At 38.0% G+C, this 19,073-nt stretch overlaps 2 protein-coding genes across 2 annotated transcripts; one reads left to right on the top strand and one right to left on the bottom strand.

The window, feature by feature from the left end:
- The first annotated feature begins 7,760 nt into the window (after positions 1-7,760).
- Positions 7,761-12,667, top strand: clic2 (chloride intracellular channel 2). Its single transcript, XM_004073091.3, has 6 exons — positions 7,761-8,053; positions 8,939-9,048; positions 9,507-9,632; positions 9,724-9,824; positions 9,908-10,089; positions 12,063-12,667. The coding sequence occupies exons 1-6, from the start codon at positions 8,000-8,002 to the stop codon at positions 12,222-12,224; spliced, it is 735 nt and encodes a 244-aa protein (XP_004073139.1). The 5' UTR covers positions 7,761-7,999; the 3' UTR covers positions 12,225-12,667.
- Positions 12,668-12,771: 104 nt separating this feature from the next.
- Positions 12,772-14,992, bottom strand: LOC101162136. Its single transcript, XM_004073090.4, has 5 exons — positions 14,354-14,992; positions 14,132-14,260; positions 13,994-14,034; positions 13,529-13,634; positions 12,772-12,984 (listed from the first exon to the last, which is right to left on the bottom strand). The coding sequence occupies exons 1-5, from the start codon at positions 14,454-14,456 to the stop codon at positions 12,953-12,955; spliced, it is 411 nt and encodes a 136-aa protein (XP_004073138.1). The 5' UTR covers positions 14,457-14,992; the 3' UTR covers positions 12,772-12,952.
- Positions 14,993-19,073: the final 4,081 nt, after the last annotated feature.

Genomic DNA, 19,073 nt, shown 5'->3' with positions numbered 1-19,073 from the left:
TTTATTTAATATTTAATATTTATTTAATATTTAATAAGAATCTCATTTTTGATCATAATTGTAATAATAATTTTAATAATAATTTTTAATTATTTAATATGAATGTCATTTGTGATGTCCTTTTTTGATGTTATATTATATAGATTATTCCTGAATGTCGTTTTTGCTGCCACAGATAAATGAAATTTCCCCATTGTGGGATTAATAAAGTCTTCTATCTATCTATCTATCTGGAACCTATAAGATAGCACAACGGATAAGGAAGTCCAAAGCAAATATAAGTGCTTGGACTTCCTTGGACCAGGGGCGGCTGAAATTCCTGGGTGGATTCTGTTTGTCTCAGTCTGCCCCAGTTGTTGGACTCAGCTGGTTTTGCCTTTGCAGTCTGGTTTTGCCCTTATTTATTACTTTAGGAGTTTTTTGTCCTGGTGTTGAGCTTCTATTTAGTCTCTTTACGCTACAGGTCTTTTCAGTTTGCTGTTCTTTGTGTTGTATTTCTGTCTTCCCTTGTTGTTGAAATAGCCAGGCTCTCTAATTTGTAATTTACCAACCCCCCCTTCATTTGTGTCCATGATTTATTATTCCTCTTTATTGGTACAATACTTGTCATAAACGGCCTAGCTGCCATTTATTGCTGATCCCTCACGGGTTGGTTTGTTTTGTCTTTATGTTACACATTCATTCCTTTTTAAGTAGGCAGAATGGATTAAAAGGGATGTGACAGTGGGGCTGGGGAGGCACCAATTCCGGCAACATTATCAGAACTTCATGTTGTCTTCTCATGAAGGATCTTTGAACTGCTCTTGGTCTGACTCGTCACTTAGGACCTGTCTACTATGGGTGACTACAGCAGACATCTTAGCTCCTAGGACCACTCCAGCTCCCAAACCCCTCCACACCTTTAAAGTTGGTTTACTGAAGGCTCTGTATATATATTTGTATGTTTGTCTAATCTCTTTTCATATTTTCTTTAACAACTTTATCTTTATATATTTTTTTTTACAATTTCATGTATCATTATATTTTTCTGTAAAGCAATTTCTGTATATAGATATATTTATGGGTCTATATTTGTATTTGTTTTGTCTAAGACAATATATCCTAACATGTTTTTATATTTGTGCGTAAAGCTATTTTTTAATTTTTTATATTCATGGTATTTAGAATAAAGATCAAGAGAAACTGAACAAAGGTACAAGTCAAACAGAGATAAACTAACTAAAAAAATATTTGAATAATATATAAAAAAAGACCTACAAATATTTATCAACTGAAGACTTGTTTCTCTACTTCAAAATAAAAAATAAATCTTTCAAATAAATTAATGACAACTTACATTTATCATTGTAAAAAACACTAATGTTTTTAAATAATTTAACATAAATTCATTTCATAAACTGTCACACCTTTTTTTCTACTAAAATAGTTATTTTCCTACTAGCTAATTTAATCTAATATTCACAGCTATGTTTAGCTGCATGCATTGCGGCTGACTTTAACAGCAGCTTCTTCTGATTGAACCCAACTGAACTGATGTGACGGATTCACTTTCAGTGTGTTTAGCAGTTGAGAAGAGGCGTCCGGCTTTGCTTTAGGGCAAATGGTCTTATTTTTTCTTCTATTGGTTGTTTTCTGAGGTGCAGCTCCAATGGTAAAGATAGTCTTCTGAGGTTCTAACAACAATGAGGCTTTTACTTTGTCCGATGTCGAGACTTTCTTTGTAAAAGGACTTTGTTGTTCGCAAGACTTTTCCTGAGGTTCACACCCACTTGATTCAGCCTGGCTGCTGATTTTAACGGCGTCTTCTTCTGATTGAACCCAACTGAACTGATGTGACGGATTCACTTTCAGTGTGTCCAGCAGTTGAGAAGAGGCGTCCGGCTTTGCTTTAGGGCAAATGGTCTTATTTTTTCCTCTCCTATTGGTTGTTTTCTTAGGTGCAGCTCCAATAGTAAAAATACTTTTCGGTGATTTAAAACAAGCAGAGTCTGTCATTTGGTTCAATCCAGAGGCACTTTCAGGTCTATCAAATTCCATCTGTGTTGATGTCTTCTGTTGAGCTGCACACACAATTGTCTCTGCTTGGTTGCTGTTTCTATTGGTAGCTAAGTTGGACAGAAAGACCATCTCTACCCACTGAATTTTAAGATTTTCTCTTTTCTCCTTTTGTTTTCCAATTTGATCTTCCATGTGTAAATTTAGATTGTTGATTTCAAGCAGTTGTTTTGTGACCATTTCTGTCTCTTTTAAAACTGCCTTGTAACCCTCTGAGTAGCTTGGTTTCTTTTCACCCTTGAGGAACTCTGTCACATTCTGGATCTTCTCCTCAAGTTCTCTGATTTCCTTCCGACTCTCTTGTCTAATGCGACGCTCCTGCTCAATACTTTTTTCAGAAAACAACCAATCTTCATCAGCCTTAAGTGCCTCCTGCTCATATTTCTTTATGAAGTCCAGTTTTTTGGTGATTTTCCTTTCCCTCTTAGCTAAACAGCTTTTTAGCTTCTTGCGCAGTGAGATCAATCCATTAAGATCGTTGGTGTCAGTTTTTTCTTGAGACTCCTCTGATGTTGAGTCTTCTGAATCAGAATCACTTGAATTGTTATCCTCACTATCAGTATTTTCAGAATCAGAGGGTCCAAATGGATATTCTCTGGGGGTGGGAGAGTCCAGACTGTGCTCATCGGCGTTCTCATCAGTGTAGCTATTGTCAGGGGACATCGAGTAGTAAAACTCAAGATCACCTTCAAAGTCACTCTGACTAAATTTCCTGTCACCATCAGAGATTTGAGATGAATTGTCTTGAGAGTCCAGACTGTGCTCATCTGCGTTCTCATTGTTGTAGCTTTTGTCAGGGGACATCATATTGTAGACCTCCAGATCACCTTCACAGTCACTCTGACTGAATTTCCTGTCACCATCAGAGATTTGAGATGAATTGTCTTGGGGGATGAGAGAGTCATGACTGGTCTCCTCACTGGAACTTTCCTCGGGGAAGACAATCATGTTATAAAAGTCGTCGTCCAAGACGACGTCACTCTCATTATCAACAATATCGGCCCAGAGTTTTGAAACGTTTTTTTCCTGTTGCATCATTTTACTTATTCTTGATAGCTGATTACGTTTCTGTATCTCTTCTTGAAATAAAGGAATGCTGAATTCTGGGGGGTATTTGTTCATTTAAATCCCATCATGCCATTATGCAAAATGACATCATTGCTTGTCATTACATGTCATTATTTGATGATATGGTGTAATATCATCAAATAATGACATCATAGAATGTCATCACATAATGTCATTATTTGATGATGTAATCATTAAATTTTGTCATCACTGAATGATGTCATCTCTGAATCACGGTATTATTTTCAGTATCCTCCCGTCTTCTATGCAGGATCTGCAAATACGGAGAACCACCCCCCACCTCACCTCTACACGGTTGAAGAATGTCCCTCATTGATCCTTCCTCATCAAAAACCCTTCTGAACATTTCTGATGCTTTGTGAAACATTTATTAAAGAGCATTGGAATGTTTCTCAACATAAATTTTTTTTTTCAAAGCAATAGATTGAACCGTAGTGTACTTTATAACGCACATTAGGAGTGTCACTCTGTGCCTTAAAACAAGGAGCACCAGAGGTCCTGCAGCGTGATTTGAGCAGCGTGCACGGCGCGTCAGTCCAGCAGTAGCATGTTTCGAGCTTCGTTTCTTCCAGAAGAGTCCAAGACAAGAGATCAACCCGACTCATCACACGCTCTTTTACTGCATGAGTGTGCACTGCAGATTGCATGGATTTATTTTAGGGGTAACATAGAAAGTCTTTCAGTGATGTGATGTTTGTAAAAGAGTGCTTGAGTGCCGCTGCAGAGACGTTCCTGGAGGGCAGACACAAAAATATGAACTCACTAACAAAATTAAGCAAATCCCAATGTCAGCCACCTCCACAATCGGAACATCGAAACTATTAGCAGTTGATGTGTAGTCACAGCTTTGTTTGCTGTGAGGGTTTTTTAGTCTTTTTTAGTTGTTTTTTTTTATTGATCCTGTAATTTAAACATACCTAAAATAGAAAATAGTTTATGCATAAATTTGAATTTTTCCAAGGTTTCTGAAAATGAATACCTAATATAGCTACTGTTCTTTTTTGGAAAGAGTGAGGTAATCTTTCAAGTAACTGTAATGACTTCATAGACTTTTTCCCATACTGGAAATCTTGTGATCCATATTGAATTAGTGAACTACCCCACCTGGAAATCACTCAAAATAGAAACAAAGCAGGCACTGCAGAGCGTGGGTTTGCTGTACACCAGTTCACACAGCAAATATGAGCTCATATATTGAAAACAAGAGGGTCCAAAAAAGCTAAATAAAGAAACTGAGTTGGCCTTTTGTGTCTCTGCCTGTGTAAGAAATAAGGGCAATGCAACAGCAAAATTAAGCTTCATCCTCTTATGTTACGTTTACACTGGGCACGTTCAAGAAGCACTAAATGCACCAAATGGTGTTCACACTGGACTGTCACTACCCAACACTAGCACGTGTCCATCACCTGCAGCTGGAAGAGGCTTGATGTGAAATGTCAAAGTGATGAAAATATGCTCCAGGCTTTTTCTTTCACAGCTCGATTCCGAAATATGAAAGACTTGGTGTCGTACAGTGCTGTCTGGGCACAAACCATAAATATTAATTTCTCCTCCATGATCAATTTTCAAACAGTTGTTGCTCCTTTTAAAAGCGACGGCATCCATACATCACTACCAAATCTGAGTCCCCGATTGGTCAAAGTTTGACCTGATTTAACTTTCAACCACGTTCAGTGGCGGCACATTTTGGAACATTATGGAAGCCTGAAATACGCATTTACATAGACTTTTCATGTTGCTGAGGGCAGTGTGAACATATATGTAGCATCATTAGTGAGGACCCCCGTTTCTTAAGATAAGGAGTGTTGTTTTCCAACAGGTCATTAACAGCCGATGTGTGTGACCTCAACCAAGAAGGCTCTATGTCCACAAAAAAAAATGGTTTCTCTTCATTTTTTTAAAACCCAGACATTTTAGATAAATCTACATGGCAATTTTAAGGAACTACTCCTGTAACTCCATAAAAGCAAAACAAGCCCAAAAATTTTATCATTCACTCATGGCAGCATTTTCCCTCACAGCTAAATGAGAAAAGTCAGAGGCCTAAGGCAGATCTCAGGATATTATCTGCAGGTGATGAGAAACAGCCATTTATCAGGGTATTATCACACGTTCTAATGTGAACGCCCTCAAAAACACTGAGTAAACTTTTGCAAACTGACCCTTCCAAAGGAGAAACATTTCTTTACATATGTGTAAGTAATGATGACACTGTCAACAAACGCATTCCTCTCGCCTCTCAAGGGGAGTGGGAATAAACTCATTAATCTCCCTCTATCATGGAGCTTTTGTAGGAGGACAGCACGTTTTTTTGGAGAAGTATCAGGTCGTGACCTTCCTGACTTCGGATGATTTTAAAGAGAAATGGGAGGATATCTTCTTTCCTTCAGTTCTCCCTCTCTGTCAGATTTCCTGCGATGGTTTAAAGCTATTCATCAGATTTCCGGGGTTTGTTGGACATTTCAGTGTGATGGGTTTGTTTTGGTCATCCTTCCTCAGCGAGATAAATGAGATAGACATGGAACACATCCTGACATCTTTACTTTCTGTTAAATTTCCTTGTGATTCATTTCATAATCTTATCTATGCTTTTGGCTGAGGTCTTTAGGGAAGTTTGCATCAGAACGGGGATTTCGTCATTAAATTTCCCTTCCTTTTTACTGTAAGTTAGATGTTTTTGCAAAAAAGTGCCAAAGATTCAGCTCCCTTTCACGCACACCACACCAGGAGAAGGGGGATTCCCGTCACTTCTGTGCAAACATGTTACCAAACCTCTTCCCCTTCCCCTGAGATTTCACAAAAAGAGATCAACGTCTGTTTCACGTTCAAAGCACAAAGATACAATTCCTGAAATTGAAACAGACACGGCAGAAGGAATCCAAAGGGAACACAAAAGGAAGATGTTTTACCACCACAAATTGATGACAAATTAAACATAAAAAGTGTGATCATTGTTTGACTTCTTAAATTATCAGACTTTTCCTGGGACTGTTTCAATAGAAATCTGATTTTATTCATTAGAAAAGAGCCAATCTGTTCATTCAAAAAAATTTGAAAAACACCTGTACAATATTTCAGGATTTTATCTTTCTCAATCGGTGAAAAAAAAAAAAGGGATTAACCATCTAACTGTGAGCAGAAAATAATGGGTTGACCATTCAAGTGGTCAATAGAAGTGCATCAGCAGCTGCACTGCGGACCTATGAGCTCTAACTATGAGACTAAAAGGCATGCTGAAAAAATCTCTTAACAGTTTAGTCATGTGTCACTATGTACACAAACTTCAAATGTGTCCCCACTACAACCAGAGGGGAGTACACGTTGTATTTAAACCATTACACTTACTAAAATAACTTTTTGTAAAACTTGTAGTTTTACTGCATTACCATAGTTTTTATTTTTACTGTACTTGAGTAATGAGGGCGATGCAACAATTACCTTTCTTTATTTATCTTGTTCTTTTTGTTTTTATTATAGCATTTGCATCATTTATTGTATTAAATTGTGTCGGCACAACATCAATAAAAGCAGATACTTGTAAATATGAACATGTAAAAGGGAAGTGGTAGATGTTATGAAGATTTTTAACAGTAAATCTTGGCAATATACACTTCCTAGTACACCACTTTACCCCTTGCTAGTACCGGGTTGGCCCCCCTTTTGCTTTCAGAACTGCCTTCATCGTTGGTAGTATAGATTCAACAAGAGGAATTTAAGAACATACGTCCCAATTAGCCTAAAAACAATTAAAAAGTAGGGGATAGCATATAGCCAACAACAACAAAACATAAAACGTAGATATAACTGAGACACATCTTATTCTAAAAGGATAGGATCATGAACCTGAACACATTAAACCAGGAGAACATAGATCTTGAAAGATGTTTGCAAATTGTTTGTTTATATAAACAGTTAATATAGCTTTCTAGTTATAATTCCGAAAAACATGTCATCTCCTTTATATTTGAACTCTTTAGCCAAAAAAATTTTCAACAACTTTGCTGTAGATGACTTAAATATGTTTTTAAAATGATGAACCCAAATATTTACTTTTATTCAGTTAATTTGAGGTACTTCTTTGTTTTGCATGTACTGTTCCAGGAATGTATGGATATTCATTCTGTATCCTGATTGATATTAAACGAACTTTAAACATAAGGGCCAACCCTGCCCACCCTGTTCAGGATTTATGAATGCAAAGATTAAAATTTTATCTGAGGTTTTTTCAGTTTCCCTGGAATATAAACAGCATGAATAAGGTTTTATTTCAGCAACTAAAACAGATTTTCTTTTAAAATGTTTTATGTAAAAAGCACTGTAAGCTAAAAAAGAATAATTTTCAATCACTTCGTTCAACAATAAAAGGTAGACATCTTTATCAAACACTAAGAAAAAGTTCCTCTTTCTCACTTCTTCAGATCCAGACTTTTGTTTTTGCAATGTGGTTTCAGCGGTCGTGTGTAACTAACAGTGCTGGAATTGAAGTCAAACAGATGATTTGTGTGTTTTGACTCACTGGTTGTTATCAGTTTCATAGAGGAATCTATTTTTAGCTGTGTCCTCACACAGTTTGGCTTCGGGTATATAAGAGAGAGTAACCCGCCCACCTTTCAGGACCCTCCCTCCTCTGTGCTTGTAAAGTACGCTCGGAGCAACAGCCTCCAAGAGGCCCTCAGCAGAAGAAGGGAAAAAAGGCGTGAGGCGTTGTTCTGGACAACCAGCTTCATAAGAAGACTCAGCCTCTTATTGCCTTACTGACTCTGGAAAAACCTAACTATTCCTTCCAGGAGAATCTTTCTTTGTAGGGAAGAACTTGGACAAAAAGGAAAATAAGCTTAAAAATATTCTTGGAGTCATGGCACTTCAGCAGAACTCTGAAAAGGAGCCAATCATTGAGTTGTTCGTTAAGGTGAGTCTTTTCTGTTCAGTTTTACTCAGACTTCTCTATTAAAGCTTCATTCTGAGTAGTATTTGCTTTCATGTGGCTTGGATCTTTATGTGTTCTTCATTTTCCCTCAACATGAAAAAAAATGTAATTTAGCAGTTTCGTGGAATGCAACCACTGAGCATCATCAATCAGAGGACGACTCTGTTGTGGAGTGCAGCTGTCCTCTGACACCACCTGCAGCAGATGTTTAGATGTTTGTTGCCCTGCTGAGGGTCACAGCGGGCTGTTTATCAGTTAACTCTGCCCCCAGACTGAAAGGCCATCTTATCACTGCACAGCCAGCCACAGCAGCAGGGAGCAGGGAGACTGACTGGCCTCCAGCCTGAACCAGGCACACCCACATTACTCACGCACATGTTGAAATATAGTCATTCCAAGAGCAGTCATCACATAAATAAAATATTATCAGTCGCACCCTTGCATATTGGAGTTTTTTGTCCTTTAATGTGGAACATCTGTTTGTAGAGACAGGGCGTTATCATCCTCACAGCAAGGTCATTTGAGCAAAACTGTATGTTGTGTCTGTCTAAGAAGTAAAAACAGTAAAAGTGGACTTTATTTAATGTTATAGATGACAGATTTGGATAATATAAAGAAAAAAAGCATATTTTGTGCTGAAAAAAAATGCTTATTGACATTTTTTCTGAGTTTGAAGGCTCCCCCTACATTGTAGTACAATGCCTGCATTTCCCTTTCCAACAGGAAATGTCTTTTAAACATTGTAGACACTCTGCTCACGACCAAAATAGTCCTTTAATTCATCAGCTGGCATCCTGGCAACACATTTTTTCACTCATTTGACAGAGTAACGACAAACTTTCTGATAATATTTTTCTTGTTTTTCAGGCTGGACATGATGGTGAGAACGTGGGGAACTGCCCCTTCTGTCAGAGGCTCTTCATGGTGCTCTGGCTGAAAGGAGTCAAGTTTACAGTGACCACCGTTGACATGAGGAAGTAAGAAACCCCTCTGCTGGCAAAAGAAAAAAAAATGTTTCCTGAGCAGCTGGTTTTAGGGACTTTCAAGCAGAACTCTTAAAAAGTGAACTGGTTAAAAGTGGTGTTGTTTTTTGGAACTAACGGGAGGAGCTCGTAAAGCTGACCTGCACAAAGAGCCCTCTATCTACTTCAAACAAACACCTTCTTTGATCAAGGTGTCATTGTGTGAATTTCTCAGGGGTGACAGGCCAAATAGGATCAGGAAACTTTAAAGGGACACTGATAAATGAGCGATTCATTACACACAAACAGGCTTTTTCCATCTGGACGACCACTCCCAGAGCTGTGTACACCAGCAGCTGGGATCATTCATCCAGAGCGCCATATTTAATTCTGACAGTGTCAATAACCGACTGAGTCTCAGTGTTTGGTGCTGCTGAAACTCCACCTCCACCCCTCACGTCTCATTTCTCCAGGAAACCAGCTGAGCTCAAGGACCTGGCCCCTGGGACAAACCCTCCTTTCCTGCTTTACAACGGCACCCTCAAAACAGACTTTATCAAAATCGAGGAGTTTCTAGAACAAACACTGGCCCCTCCCAGGTACTGCTGCGTCCATCCATTCCACAAATACCAGCGAAGCTTGATTTTGATGATGGTTTATTCTGTACTCCCTAATTCCTCTGCTCTGAAGGTATCCTCATCTCAGCCCTCAAAACAAAGAGTCCTTTGACGTGGGCGCTGATATTTTTGCAAAGTTCTCTGCCTTCATCAAAAACAGTCCGAACAATGCTGGTAAGTTTGATTACTGAGTACCTGGATTTAACTGCGTGGAAGAAGGACAGAACAGTCAATCACACTTCTGTCTGACCCTCCAGTTCAGAAGAAAAACCTGCTGAAGGAGTTCAAGCGCCTGGATGACTACCTGAACTCTCCACTGCCCGAGGAGATCGACCACCACTCAACAGAAACAATCAGCACCTCCAACAGGAAGTTCCTGGATGGAAACCGCCTCACCTTAGCGGACTGCAACCTGCTGCCCAAGCTTCACGTTATCATGGTGAGAAACTTTCATTAGTTTGACAAACTCCTGATGCTCAGGAGGCTTAAAGATCCATACATCTGAAGGATCACTGGACTGGGGTGTACCCAGAACAAATGTGAGACTGTTCACTCTTCCAAGAAGGGAGTGTTTTCCCAGCAAACTCCAAAGAAAAATATCAAGCTCCAGTGCATGTCAACAGAAAAGTTAGTCATGCTGAAAGTTAAACTCCTCCATCTCCGGCGTGATTTAAAAACAATATATAAAAGCCAAATTTGTGGTTCAAGGTGCTAAATAGTGAAAGGAAATCATGAATAACAAAGAGTTCGAAATCAAAGAACGGTCTAAAATTCAACCAAACTCAAACATTGCTGGGGGTAACAGATTACTGTAATTTAATTATTTTTGTCAGTAACGAGGAATGTAACGAATAACAGTTTACATTTTGACAATTAATTACAATAACTGGACAATAGAAACCTTCGTTACTTTGGTTTTGTAGGTCCTGACATTTTCTCTTGGTTAAATGAAAAGACACAGAGGTTAATTGAAGAAAAAAACTCTGGAGTTACTGATGCATGTACACGCACATAATTGCTGCAGTCACGTTTCTTTCCAAACTGGCTAAAAAAAAGAGACAAAAAGAGATGCTACAAGGAGTCCTCTCATCCTCGAGGAGCAAGCAGGTGAGCAGCAGAGCAGAGTACTGATGTGTCGTTTGCGAGTCAAACAACTTTAAAGCCAGCTCTTTGGTGTGGAAGACCTCCTTCCTGACTCATTCCTGGGAGCCGTTTTTTCTATAATATTTCACCCTTTCTTAGTTCTGTTTTTGTTTCAGAAAGTGTTCCATCTGAAGCATTAAGCAAAGTTTGACCTGTTTTAAGATGTGTTAGGTAAATGACTTTTAAAAAGCAATTGATTACTTTACTTAGTTACTGGATTAAACTTATAATTAAATTACTTTACTCATTACCTGTTTGAAAAAAAAACTGGCTACTCCTTACTTTACTTTACTTTTTTTCCACTCGTATACAAATTCTTAAGGGAAAAACAGCACAAACAAGATCCTTGTTTCTTTCATTTAACTTTATTTTTAAAGCAATGACTTTGTGCATTGTATGAACCTGGTTCAAGAAATAATTTTGTTTTATTAGCAAAGCAATGTGACCGCAGCAATGAGGGCATATCTTTACTGTGACCGATCCCCAAATCTGCATATGCGTGCACGAATGCTCCAGTAACTACGTTTTTTATTTTAATTTAACCTCCGTTTCATTTCATTTAACCGAGAGAAAATGTCAAAGGTTGCAGAACCTAAGTAACGAAGTATCGAGGGCTTCTTTAGTCCAGTAATTGTGATTAATTTCAGAAATTTGAACTGTCATTCGTTACTTGTAATTTTTAAAACCCCAAAATTGGTTTTAAGCTACATTCACACCGGGTATGTGATGGTAAACACACATTCTGGAACACACATTTAGCCCAAAGCTGTCCTGTTTCAAGCTGTCCTTCATGATCATGTTTACAAAAGTCGACACGTCCGTGTTTTTGAAAAGGACGCTACATACACGTCACTATCAAATCCTAATCCCTGATTGGTCACAGTGCTGCAACCCGTTGAACATTTGGCAAGCGATCAATGAACGCCCGATTTGTTCGTAGAGCCAGTGCCTTGACTTAAAAACTTGTGCAGCAACGCGTTATCACATGCATTCCAGATGTGGCAGCCCGCAATTTTAGTGTGCGCACGATTGCATAGACTTTTCATCGAAAGTGGCCGCTTGAACATAAATGGTTGGGGTGATGTCAACACTTCAGAATCTAAAATGTGTCTTTTGCTCCTTCCAATCTTTTAGTTGGTAAAATCGTGTAATTGCTTTAACCTCTTAAAGTCATATTTAAATTAAACTAAAAATCAGGGATTTCCTGTAAAAAAGAAATAACGTCTCCTCTTTCTTCCTCTGGTCTGTTATGACCTGCTGTCATTTCAGGTTGCCTCCAAAAAGTACTGTGACTTTGACATCCCGGCTCACTTCACAGGCGTTTGGAGATACCTTCAGAACGCCTCAGAACGAGAGGAGTTCGTGCAGACATGCCCAGCCGATATTGAGATTGAGAAGGCCTACTTCAGCGTGGCCAACAATAGGAAATAGACTTTTTATTCTTTATTGAAAATTTTTGCACGTGAAAGTTCAGCCATGCATGGAGACAATATGATCTGTAGAGGGCGCCACTACCCAAACAATTAACTGGTGATAAGCAGGCTTTTATGATACTCTGAGCTAATAAAACACCATGAATAACACATTTTTCTGGTTACCCAGATTGACTATTCCTCCATCATTCCTTTAGGCACAAAAAGGCCAAATGTGCAATTGACTGTTGATTATCATTTAGCAAAAATGCTGTTTATGGTGTAAATATTGTTATTTTTCAGTATCAAAGTTGAAGTTTATATAACTGTGTTTGTATGAGCACTTGCTGCAGGAACAGTTCTTTTTTTAATGTGTGATGCATCCCTAAATGTTCCTCTGAAGGAAGACTTTTGAGAAATATGGTCAAGTTGTTTCTCCAATAAAAAGTATCACAATGTTAATGACTTTGTTCCGATTTGTGAGCCTATCCTGTCAGATGACACAACACTTTTTAGGTCTAATGTGGTTCATCTGTTACAAGAGCAATAACACCATTTCACATCCATTGCATTCTGATATTCAAGTTTATTTTGAGGCGGAAAAAAAGACAAGTCCAGAGATTTGAAAATATATGTCCTTTTCTTCCGATGTACATGATGAATGCACCGTCTAAGGAGAAATAAAATCGACATGGGAGAGGGAGGGCGGTTCCAACAGAGTCTCTCCAAAGCTCCTGCCGCTGGGCTCTAGTTGGTTACACAGTATTTCCAGAAACATGCTGGAAAAAAAGACGGGGTTTCAAGTGAAATGTTTTATAGAATTTAAACAACCTCCTACAATTTCAGAGACTTTGTATGTTGCTTTATCACAATGTTGTTCTGCTTTACGTGCTTTTAACCTGCTTTACCTTCTGAGGAAAGCATGGGAAGCTCTGCATTTTTCAAAAAAGCCATAAAATCTTGTGGAAAATTTCCTTTTTCTGCCAAAAAAGACATAAAAATCTGTGCAAACATAAGGATGAATCTTTACATTTAACAGTGCATCATTTACTTGCCTTGCATTTTTTAAACTCTTTTAAAGAAAACTGTTAAATGTAGGCCCAGGCCTTACAAAAAAAAATATTGTCCAACACATTTAATTACCGTTGTCCTTGTAAACACATTTCAAAATGGAAAATCTTTTGGACTTTTTTTCACTTCACTTTTTCTGTTCCCTTTTGAAATTGACGTTGCAAAAAAAAAATCTGAATAAATGATGTTTTGTTAGGAAAAACACTAAAGAATAAGTGAGTGTTATGATCTGCTTATGAGGAAGAAAGTCACCTCTTTTGTTTGTTTTTGGCAAGCTCTGCTCTGATCGGACGAAACCCTGCGATCGTAGCCTGTCGGCTGCTGCCAGCTTCAAGACGACTTCTTTTAGGTCCTCAACCTAAAAATAAGAGGCATGATAAGAAAAGCTGGAGGCACTCATGTGTGGAAAAACACAGCTAGTCCACATAATACTCTGGTATCTTCTCTGAATACGATTTCAATGGTATTAAACTAAGTTTTAAAGATTTCCTTTTTTTTAAAAACCATTTAAATATGTGTATATATAATAAATCTATTTGGAAAAAAGGCTTGAGGGTTTCAATATATCAAATTTTTGAATTTCATGTGACAAAATTTTGGGATCGTTCACTCTCCCTGGTTACTTTCTTAATTTTCTTTTTCTTTATTTACAAAAGGCAAATTTTTTAAAGCACTGTATTGCAGTTTCCTGATGTAAAGTTGGATTCTGAGGCTTACCATGTTGGGATACTTGTCCTGTTGTGCTGCATCTTTGGTTGCTGAAGATAAAAGTTGTCCGTCGGTTACTTGCATAATTTTACATTCTTGTTTTGCATATGTTGGCAAGGACAATGTGTTTTTTTTGTTTTTTTTTACCTTTGTGCCAGAGGTCTCTTCCTCCATTCTGCTGCATCAGTAAAGGATACAGGTTACTCATGTCCATCTTGTCCCCCTCAGCGACACTGGCCCCATCCTCAACCTCTGACACTAATTTCTGAATAAATTCTGTTAAAATGAAGTTTACATTTTATTATTTGCACTCTGAGTCTTGTGCTTACTTTACATTAATAATTCAACTTGATTAAGTTTGAGTCTTACCTGCCTGCTGCTCTTGGTTTGGCTCGGGATACAGGGACAAAGCATGCGTCCATGTTTCTGAGCAAATCACAGCTGTCAGGTAAATCAGCACCACAGAAGGCATGGCTTTTCTCTCTGTTCCGTTGGCCAGATCTGCTCTGCTCCTTCACTCCACCGGGAACTTTTACTTATATTTCCCCCCAGGGGTCATCCATCACACGCTGATCAATACATTATCAACAAAACCAGTTTTCTTCTTAATGGTCTTGACCAAGGATCAGGCGTCACGGACACAATTTAGGTGACCCTGTCAATGCGGCCAAAGCCTATCTGTGCTTGTACAGAGCGGCCAAACAAATGTTTGCCTTCCGGCAGTAATCACTGGAGCTCTGATGGTTTGTTTGGCACAATTTCTGTGTGATGGCCTGGCAGAGTGTGTCATTGCTCATCTCTGAGATCAACAGTTCACAAACAGCATGCTGACATGTGCTACTGCACCTTTCCAGCAGTGTCACTTCAATGGTCTTTAGATGTTTTGTAATGAGAATATTTTTTTTTTCATTTTATGAGTTCTGTACATAGTCATGCTTTCTTTTTTCTCTCTTTCTGCGAAAAAGAGATGACAGTGGAATTTCCCACTCTGATTAAAATTGTGCTTTTTTGTGTTTTTAACATTTTCTTGTGGTGTTTTACTGATGATGGAGAACGTATGTAAACAAAATTAAGATTAAAATGTGCATTTCTGAGTATTTCTTTATTCAAATTGGGACAGATCCAAAAATGTGCTTTAAAAAAGCTTGTAGCTGTGACATAGACGATCCTACGTCACAGCTACAAGCTCCCTGCTCCACACCAGTCTGATGCATCTACTTGCAGACAAATAGATCCATGTACATCTTTGTTTTCTTTGTCTGAGCTGGAATCTGGCTCAAAACTGAAAGGCTGGAAAGCTCCAGTATTGCTTGCCATTTTTGTTGGACTAGGTTGGGGTTGACCGAAGAGCACATAAACAGAAGGATGATGGGAAAGGGAGTGGGCTAACTCTGAGCAAACAGTCCCACCTGTGACTCTGAGGTGAATTTAAAGTAGCATAAATATAATAAAAGAGAGCACTGGGAAGGTTTTTACAATAGATCAAAACAAGAGATGATCAAAGTGGGGCTTTAAAGGGATTAATGTGTAGTTTCTTTTGGCATCACTGTGAACTGCATCCACCTCAAAATATCACTAAAGCCAATAATCCATTTCCAATCTCTTAATCTACCCTGGTTGGAGTAACGGTCTGAGCAGAGATCTCTAGAAATTCCTCCTCCTAGTCTCCTTTTAAAGACCCTTTCTGGTGAGGGTCCACCGATTTCTAGTTTCAAACAGCTTCAGAGGTGGCAGGAATCAATGTAGGCAAGTAACGATCTCATCTGGAATCTGGAGTCCCATACTGTGAGCCCTTTCAAAGACTGCTTTCATCATTTTAGGCTTTGTCTACATAACACCAAAATATTTTTGGTAGGAAGATGTAGCTCTTGGCCATTCTCGATTTTTTGCCAACAATTGCAGGGTAAGATCAGAACAAAGGCTAGGAAATGATGGATGTTTCATTGTACTGTTTTCCAACAAGAAATCAAACGGTAAATACTGAAAATAGTGCTTTTTCTACCTTCTTCGAAGGCCTAAAGCGCTTTACAGTCACAGACCCATTCACACACTGGTGGCGGCTCCGCTGCCAAACACTGGCGCCAACCTTCCACCTGAGGCAAGGTGGGGTTCAGTGTCTTGCCCAAGGACACTTCGACACATGGGCAGGCAAGGCGGGAATTGAACAGGTAATCTTCCAATTGAAGGTCAACCGCCCTACCACTGCACCACGGCTGCCCCAAAACTCACCTGGTTTCACTTTACTGTTTTTTGTCACTTTCCTTTTATTGCTTTTTAACACAAAGTTGAGACATACACACATATTGGAGATGCTAAACCATACAAGTGAAATGCAGAACGACAACAAAAACACATCTGTAAACCAGAACAGATTGCCTTGGCTCCACAGGTTTTTTTAACATTTTCCATATACAAGTCTTGATGATGCTGAGTTTTGTTGTGTATAAAGTACATTTCTCCCACTTTTTCAACAAAGCTCTTTTAGAATCTTATGATTCAGCAGTTCCGTCACATATATTTCCTTTATAATTTTTTCCAAATATAGGGTCTGGGCCTTTTAAAAAGGTCTCCTTTTACTAAAAGGCCCATCACCAGCCTGGTTTGTTAGATCATAAGGAAAGCTCCTGATTTCTGCATAATCTTGTACAGAAGCATCAACCACCATAAAAAGGCTGTCTGTGTGTCAGCTAGGTGTTGGCAACTTAAAGTGGTTCCTGTAGCTTAATGAGGGTAAATCTCAGCTGGAACCACCAAGAGCTCCCTGTGTTTCCCCTATTGTGCTGAAGAGAACTTGAATCAAGCAGCTAAAAAATGTGGACTTTATGCATTAAACCATGATGTATATGTCAAAATATTTGTTCTGAAAGTTATACGCTGTCCTAAAAAGTCTTACTTTTATAGAACTGTCTTCTTTATTGTGAGGTACTTACATAAATGTGTAAAAAGAAAAAAAAAGAGGATCAAAAGACAGAACATTGAGCTGAATAAAACTTCAAGCAATGAAAAGCTCACTTGACAACAAGGATAAAAAACCAAAGTGATAAAATACTGGAAAAGAAATTGTGAGGAAACTGATTTTCTCTAAACAGGACTGTAAAATAGGAATATTTTTAGGTTCGTTCCCTCTCAGTTTCCTGCACACAGAAATGAATGAATAATGACTCAGAGACAATACTTAGCTTTGGTGGCAGTTTTACTCCGCACAAGAAGCACAGATTTGTAAGAAGGGTTAAAGACAGATGAACAGGTTGCTGCATCAAAGTCCAAACGACGGAGCTCAGAGATGGGCTTGGTATATAAACCCTGCATTTGCATATTCAGAAGATCATTTGATGGACAATGACGTGAAAATCACACCCACAGATTGTTGCAGGCTAGGTGCTCGAAGGTCAGGGAGCTTCAGGTGTCAGATCTCTCTGAGGTTATCACAGACATTTACCAGAGCACAAACACTAGCACACACAAAGATGAAAAAGGGAGGATGAGGAATGTCATGAGACAATAGTCTTGGTTGTGCTTTCTTCAAATGTAATATCATTTTGAGATGATAATACATAATGAATCAAGTTTAAACCATTAGTGTAATAAAAGTAAAAGGGAGTTTCTAACTATTCTGTTTCTAATTATTCCTAACAGAACTAATAAAAAACTATGAACATACGAAAGAACAAAACCAAATGCAAAATATTGAGTGAACCAGCATTTATTAATCTTAGAGTTAAAACAACCAGAAGAAATGCTGAAATCGCCAAACATGCCAGACATGCCTGGCCAAGCAGATTGAGAACACTTGGGTTAAAGGCTGCAGGATGTACGTCAAACCACTCGGTCCACCAGACCGGTCCAAGATTCTGGTTATTAACACCATGAAGGATTTTGAGCAGTGTTTGATCACGGACGTCTGAACCAACATGCAGTAATAAATCAAAAAGCCAAATAATTTCAAGAAATATGACGCCTGGATTCATCACTTTCTTGAAAAGTCTGAAGTGACCCTGATTCTCAGTAAGTTGAGGTCACAACTTGACCTCAACTTACCTACCTACCAACCTTGGTCATTCGACATAATATGGACCTTTTTTATTTTCCCTAACAGCATTACTTTATTATAAAAAAAAAATACAAAAAATAATAATAAAACAAATGATTAATCAATTATTGAAAATTGTTAAATTGATTGACTTTTAATGAAAGTACTTCACTTGCTCTAAAAAAATGATAAGTTGATTCATGATTTTTCCTAATTTAGCATAATTTTGCACATATTTTTAACTTTTGACTCAAATTTTGCTATGAAAATTTCGAATTTTGAACAGTCTTATGTCTATTTTACTGATATAGTATTATTTTCTAATCATATCAATGACTTATAAGTGACATAATCTGCATATATTTTGGATACTTCATTGCCATGTTGATTTCTAAAGTTATTTTCTACAAAATAATTTAAGTAATTCATCTTTGTCTGTGCTTTATTGATACTTCAAGATTATTAATCCTGTCTGATTAAAGCTGGGAACCGGATAATGATAAATCATGTAATAAAATTCATAAGGTAGAACAGGGGTGGGATTATATAAGTTCGCTTTCCTCCACTCCCTCTCAAGCAATATTTATTAATATGTCTAATTATCTTAAGTTTTATTAGTTATTGTATGAATGTATAACTGATGATTGTATTGTTTTTGTGTATTATTCCTATTTGATTGTTTGAAATAAACCATTTCAGATCAAAAAATCAAAATCAAATCAAAACAAAGGACCAGATTTGTAGTGTTTCACTTCAAAACAATAAATGTGACTTTTCTTATCATTTTCTATTGAAATGTAAACTATTACATCAAAATCAAAAAGAGATGATAAATGATTGAGGCCAGTTTGAGTTTCCATCTTCTGACAGAGAGCTTGAGCTGCAGGCCTCTTTTGTCAAACTGAAAGGTCACTGATATTCTTCAGACATGGAAGCACAGTGTCAAATGATTTATTGGGATCTGCTGAGTCGGCTGCATGAGAACAACACATTTTGATGCATTCGGATGCCATATAAAGGAAACAAAGGCAGGTAGGTTTAGATCTAAGATCCACGTGA

The sequence above is a fragment of the Oryzias latipes genome, chromosome 10, assembly GCF_002234675.1.
Source record: "Oryzias latipes chromosome 10, ASM223467v1".
Taxonomy (NCBI): Eukaryota; Metazoa; Chordata; class Actinopteri; order Beloniformes; family Adrianichthyidae; genus Oryzias; species Oryzias latipes.
This window is presented reverse-complemented; position numbering and strand designations above follow the sequence as displayed.

Bases quoted from the DNA above. Each gene is read 5' to 3' on its own strand.
- LOC101162136 (XM_004073090.4), bottom strand. From the start codon at position 14,456: ATGCCTTCTGTGGTGCTGATTTACCTGACAGCTGTGATTTGCTCAGAA. The intron at 14,035-14,131 runs GTAAAAAAAAAC...TTTTATCTTCAG, and splicing joins AAGAGACCTCTGGCACAAAG to CAACCAAAGATGCAGCACAA. The intron at 13,635-13,993 runs GTAAGCCTCAGA...TCTTATTTTTAG, and splicing joins AGGACAAGTATCCCAACATG to GTTGAGGACCTAAAAGAAGT.
- clic2 (XM_004073091.3), top strand. From the start codon at position 8,000: ATGGCACTTCAGCAGAACTCTGAAAAGGAGCCAATCATTGAGTTGTTC. The intron at 9,049-9,506 runs GTAAGAAACCCC...TCATTTCTCCAG, and splicing joins ACCACCGTTGACATGAGGAA to GAAACCAGCTGAGCTCAAGG. The intron at 9,633-9,723 runs GTACTGCTGCGT...TCTGCTCTGAAG, and splicing joins CAAACACTGGCCCCTCCCAG to GTATCCTCATCTCAGCCCTC.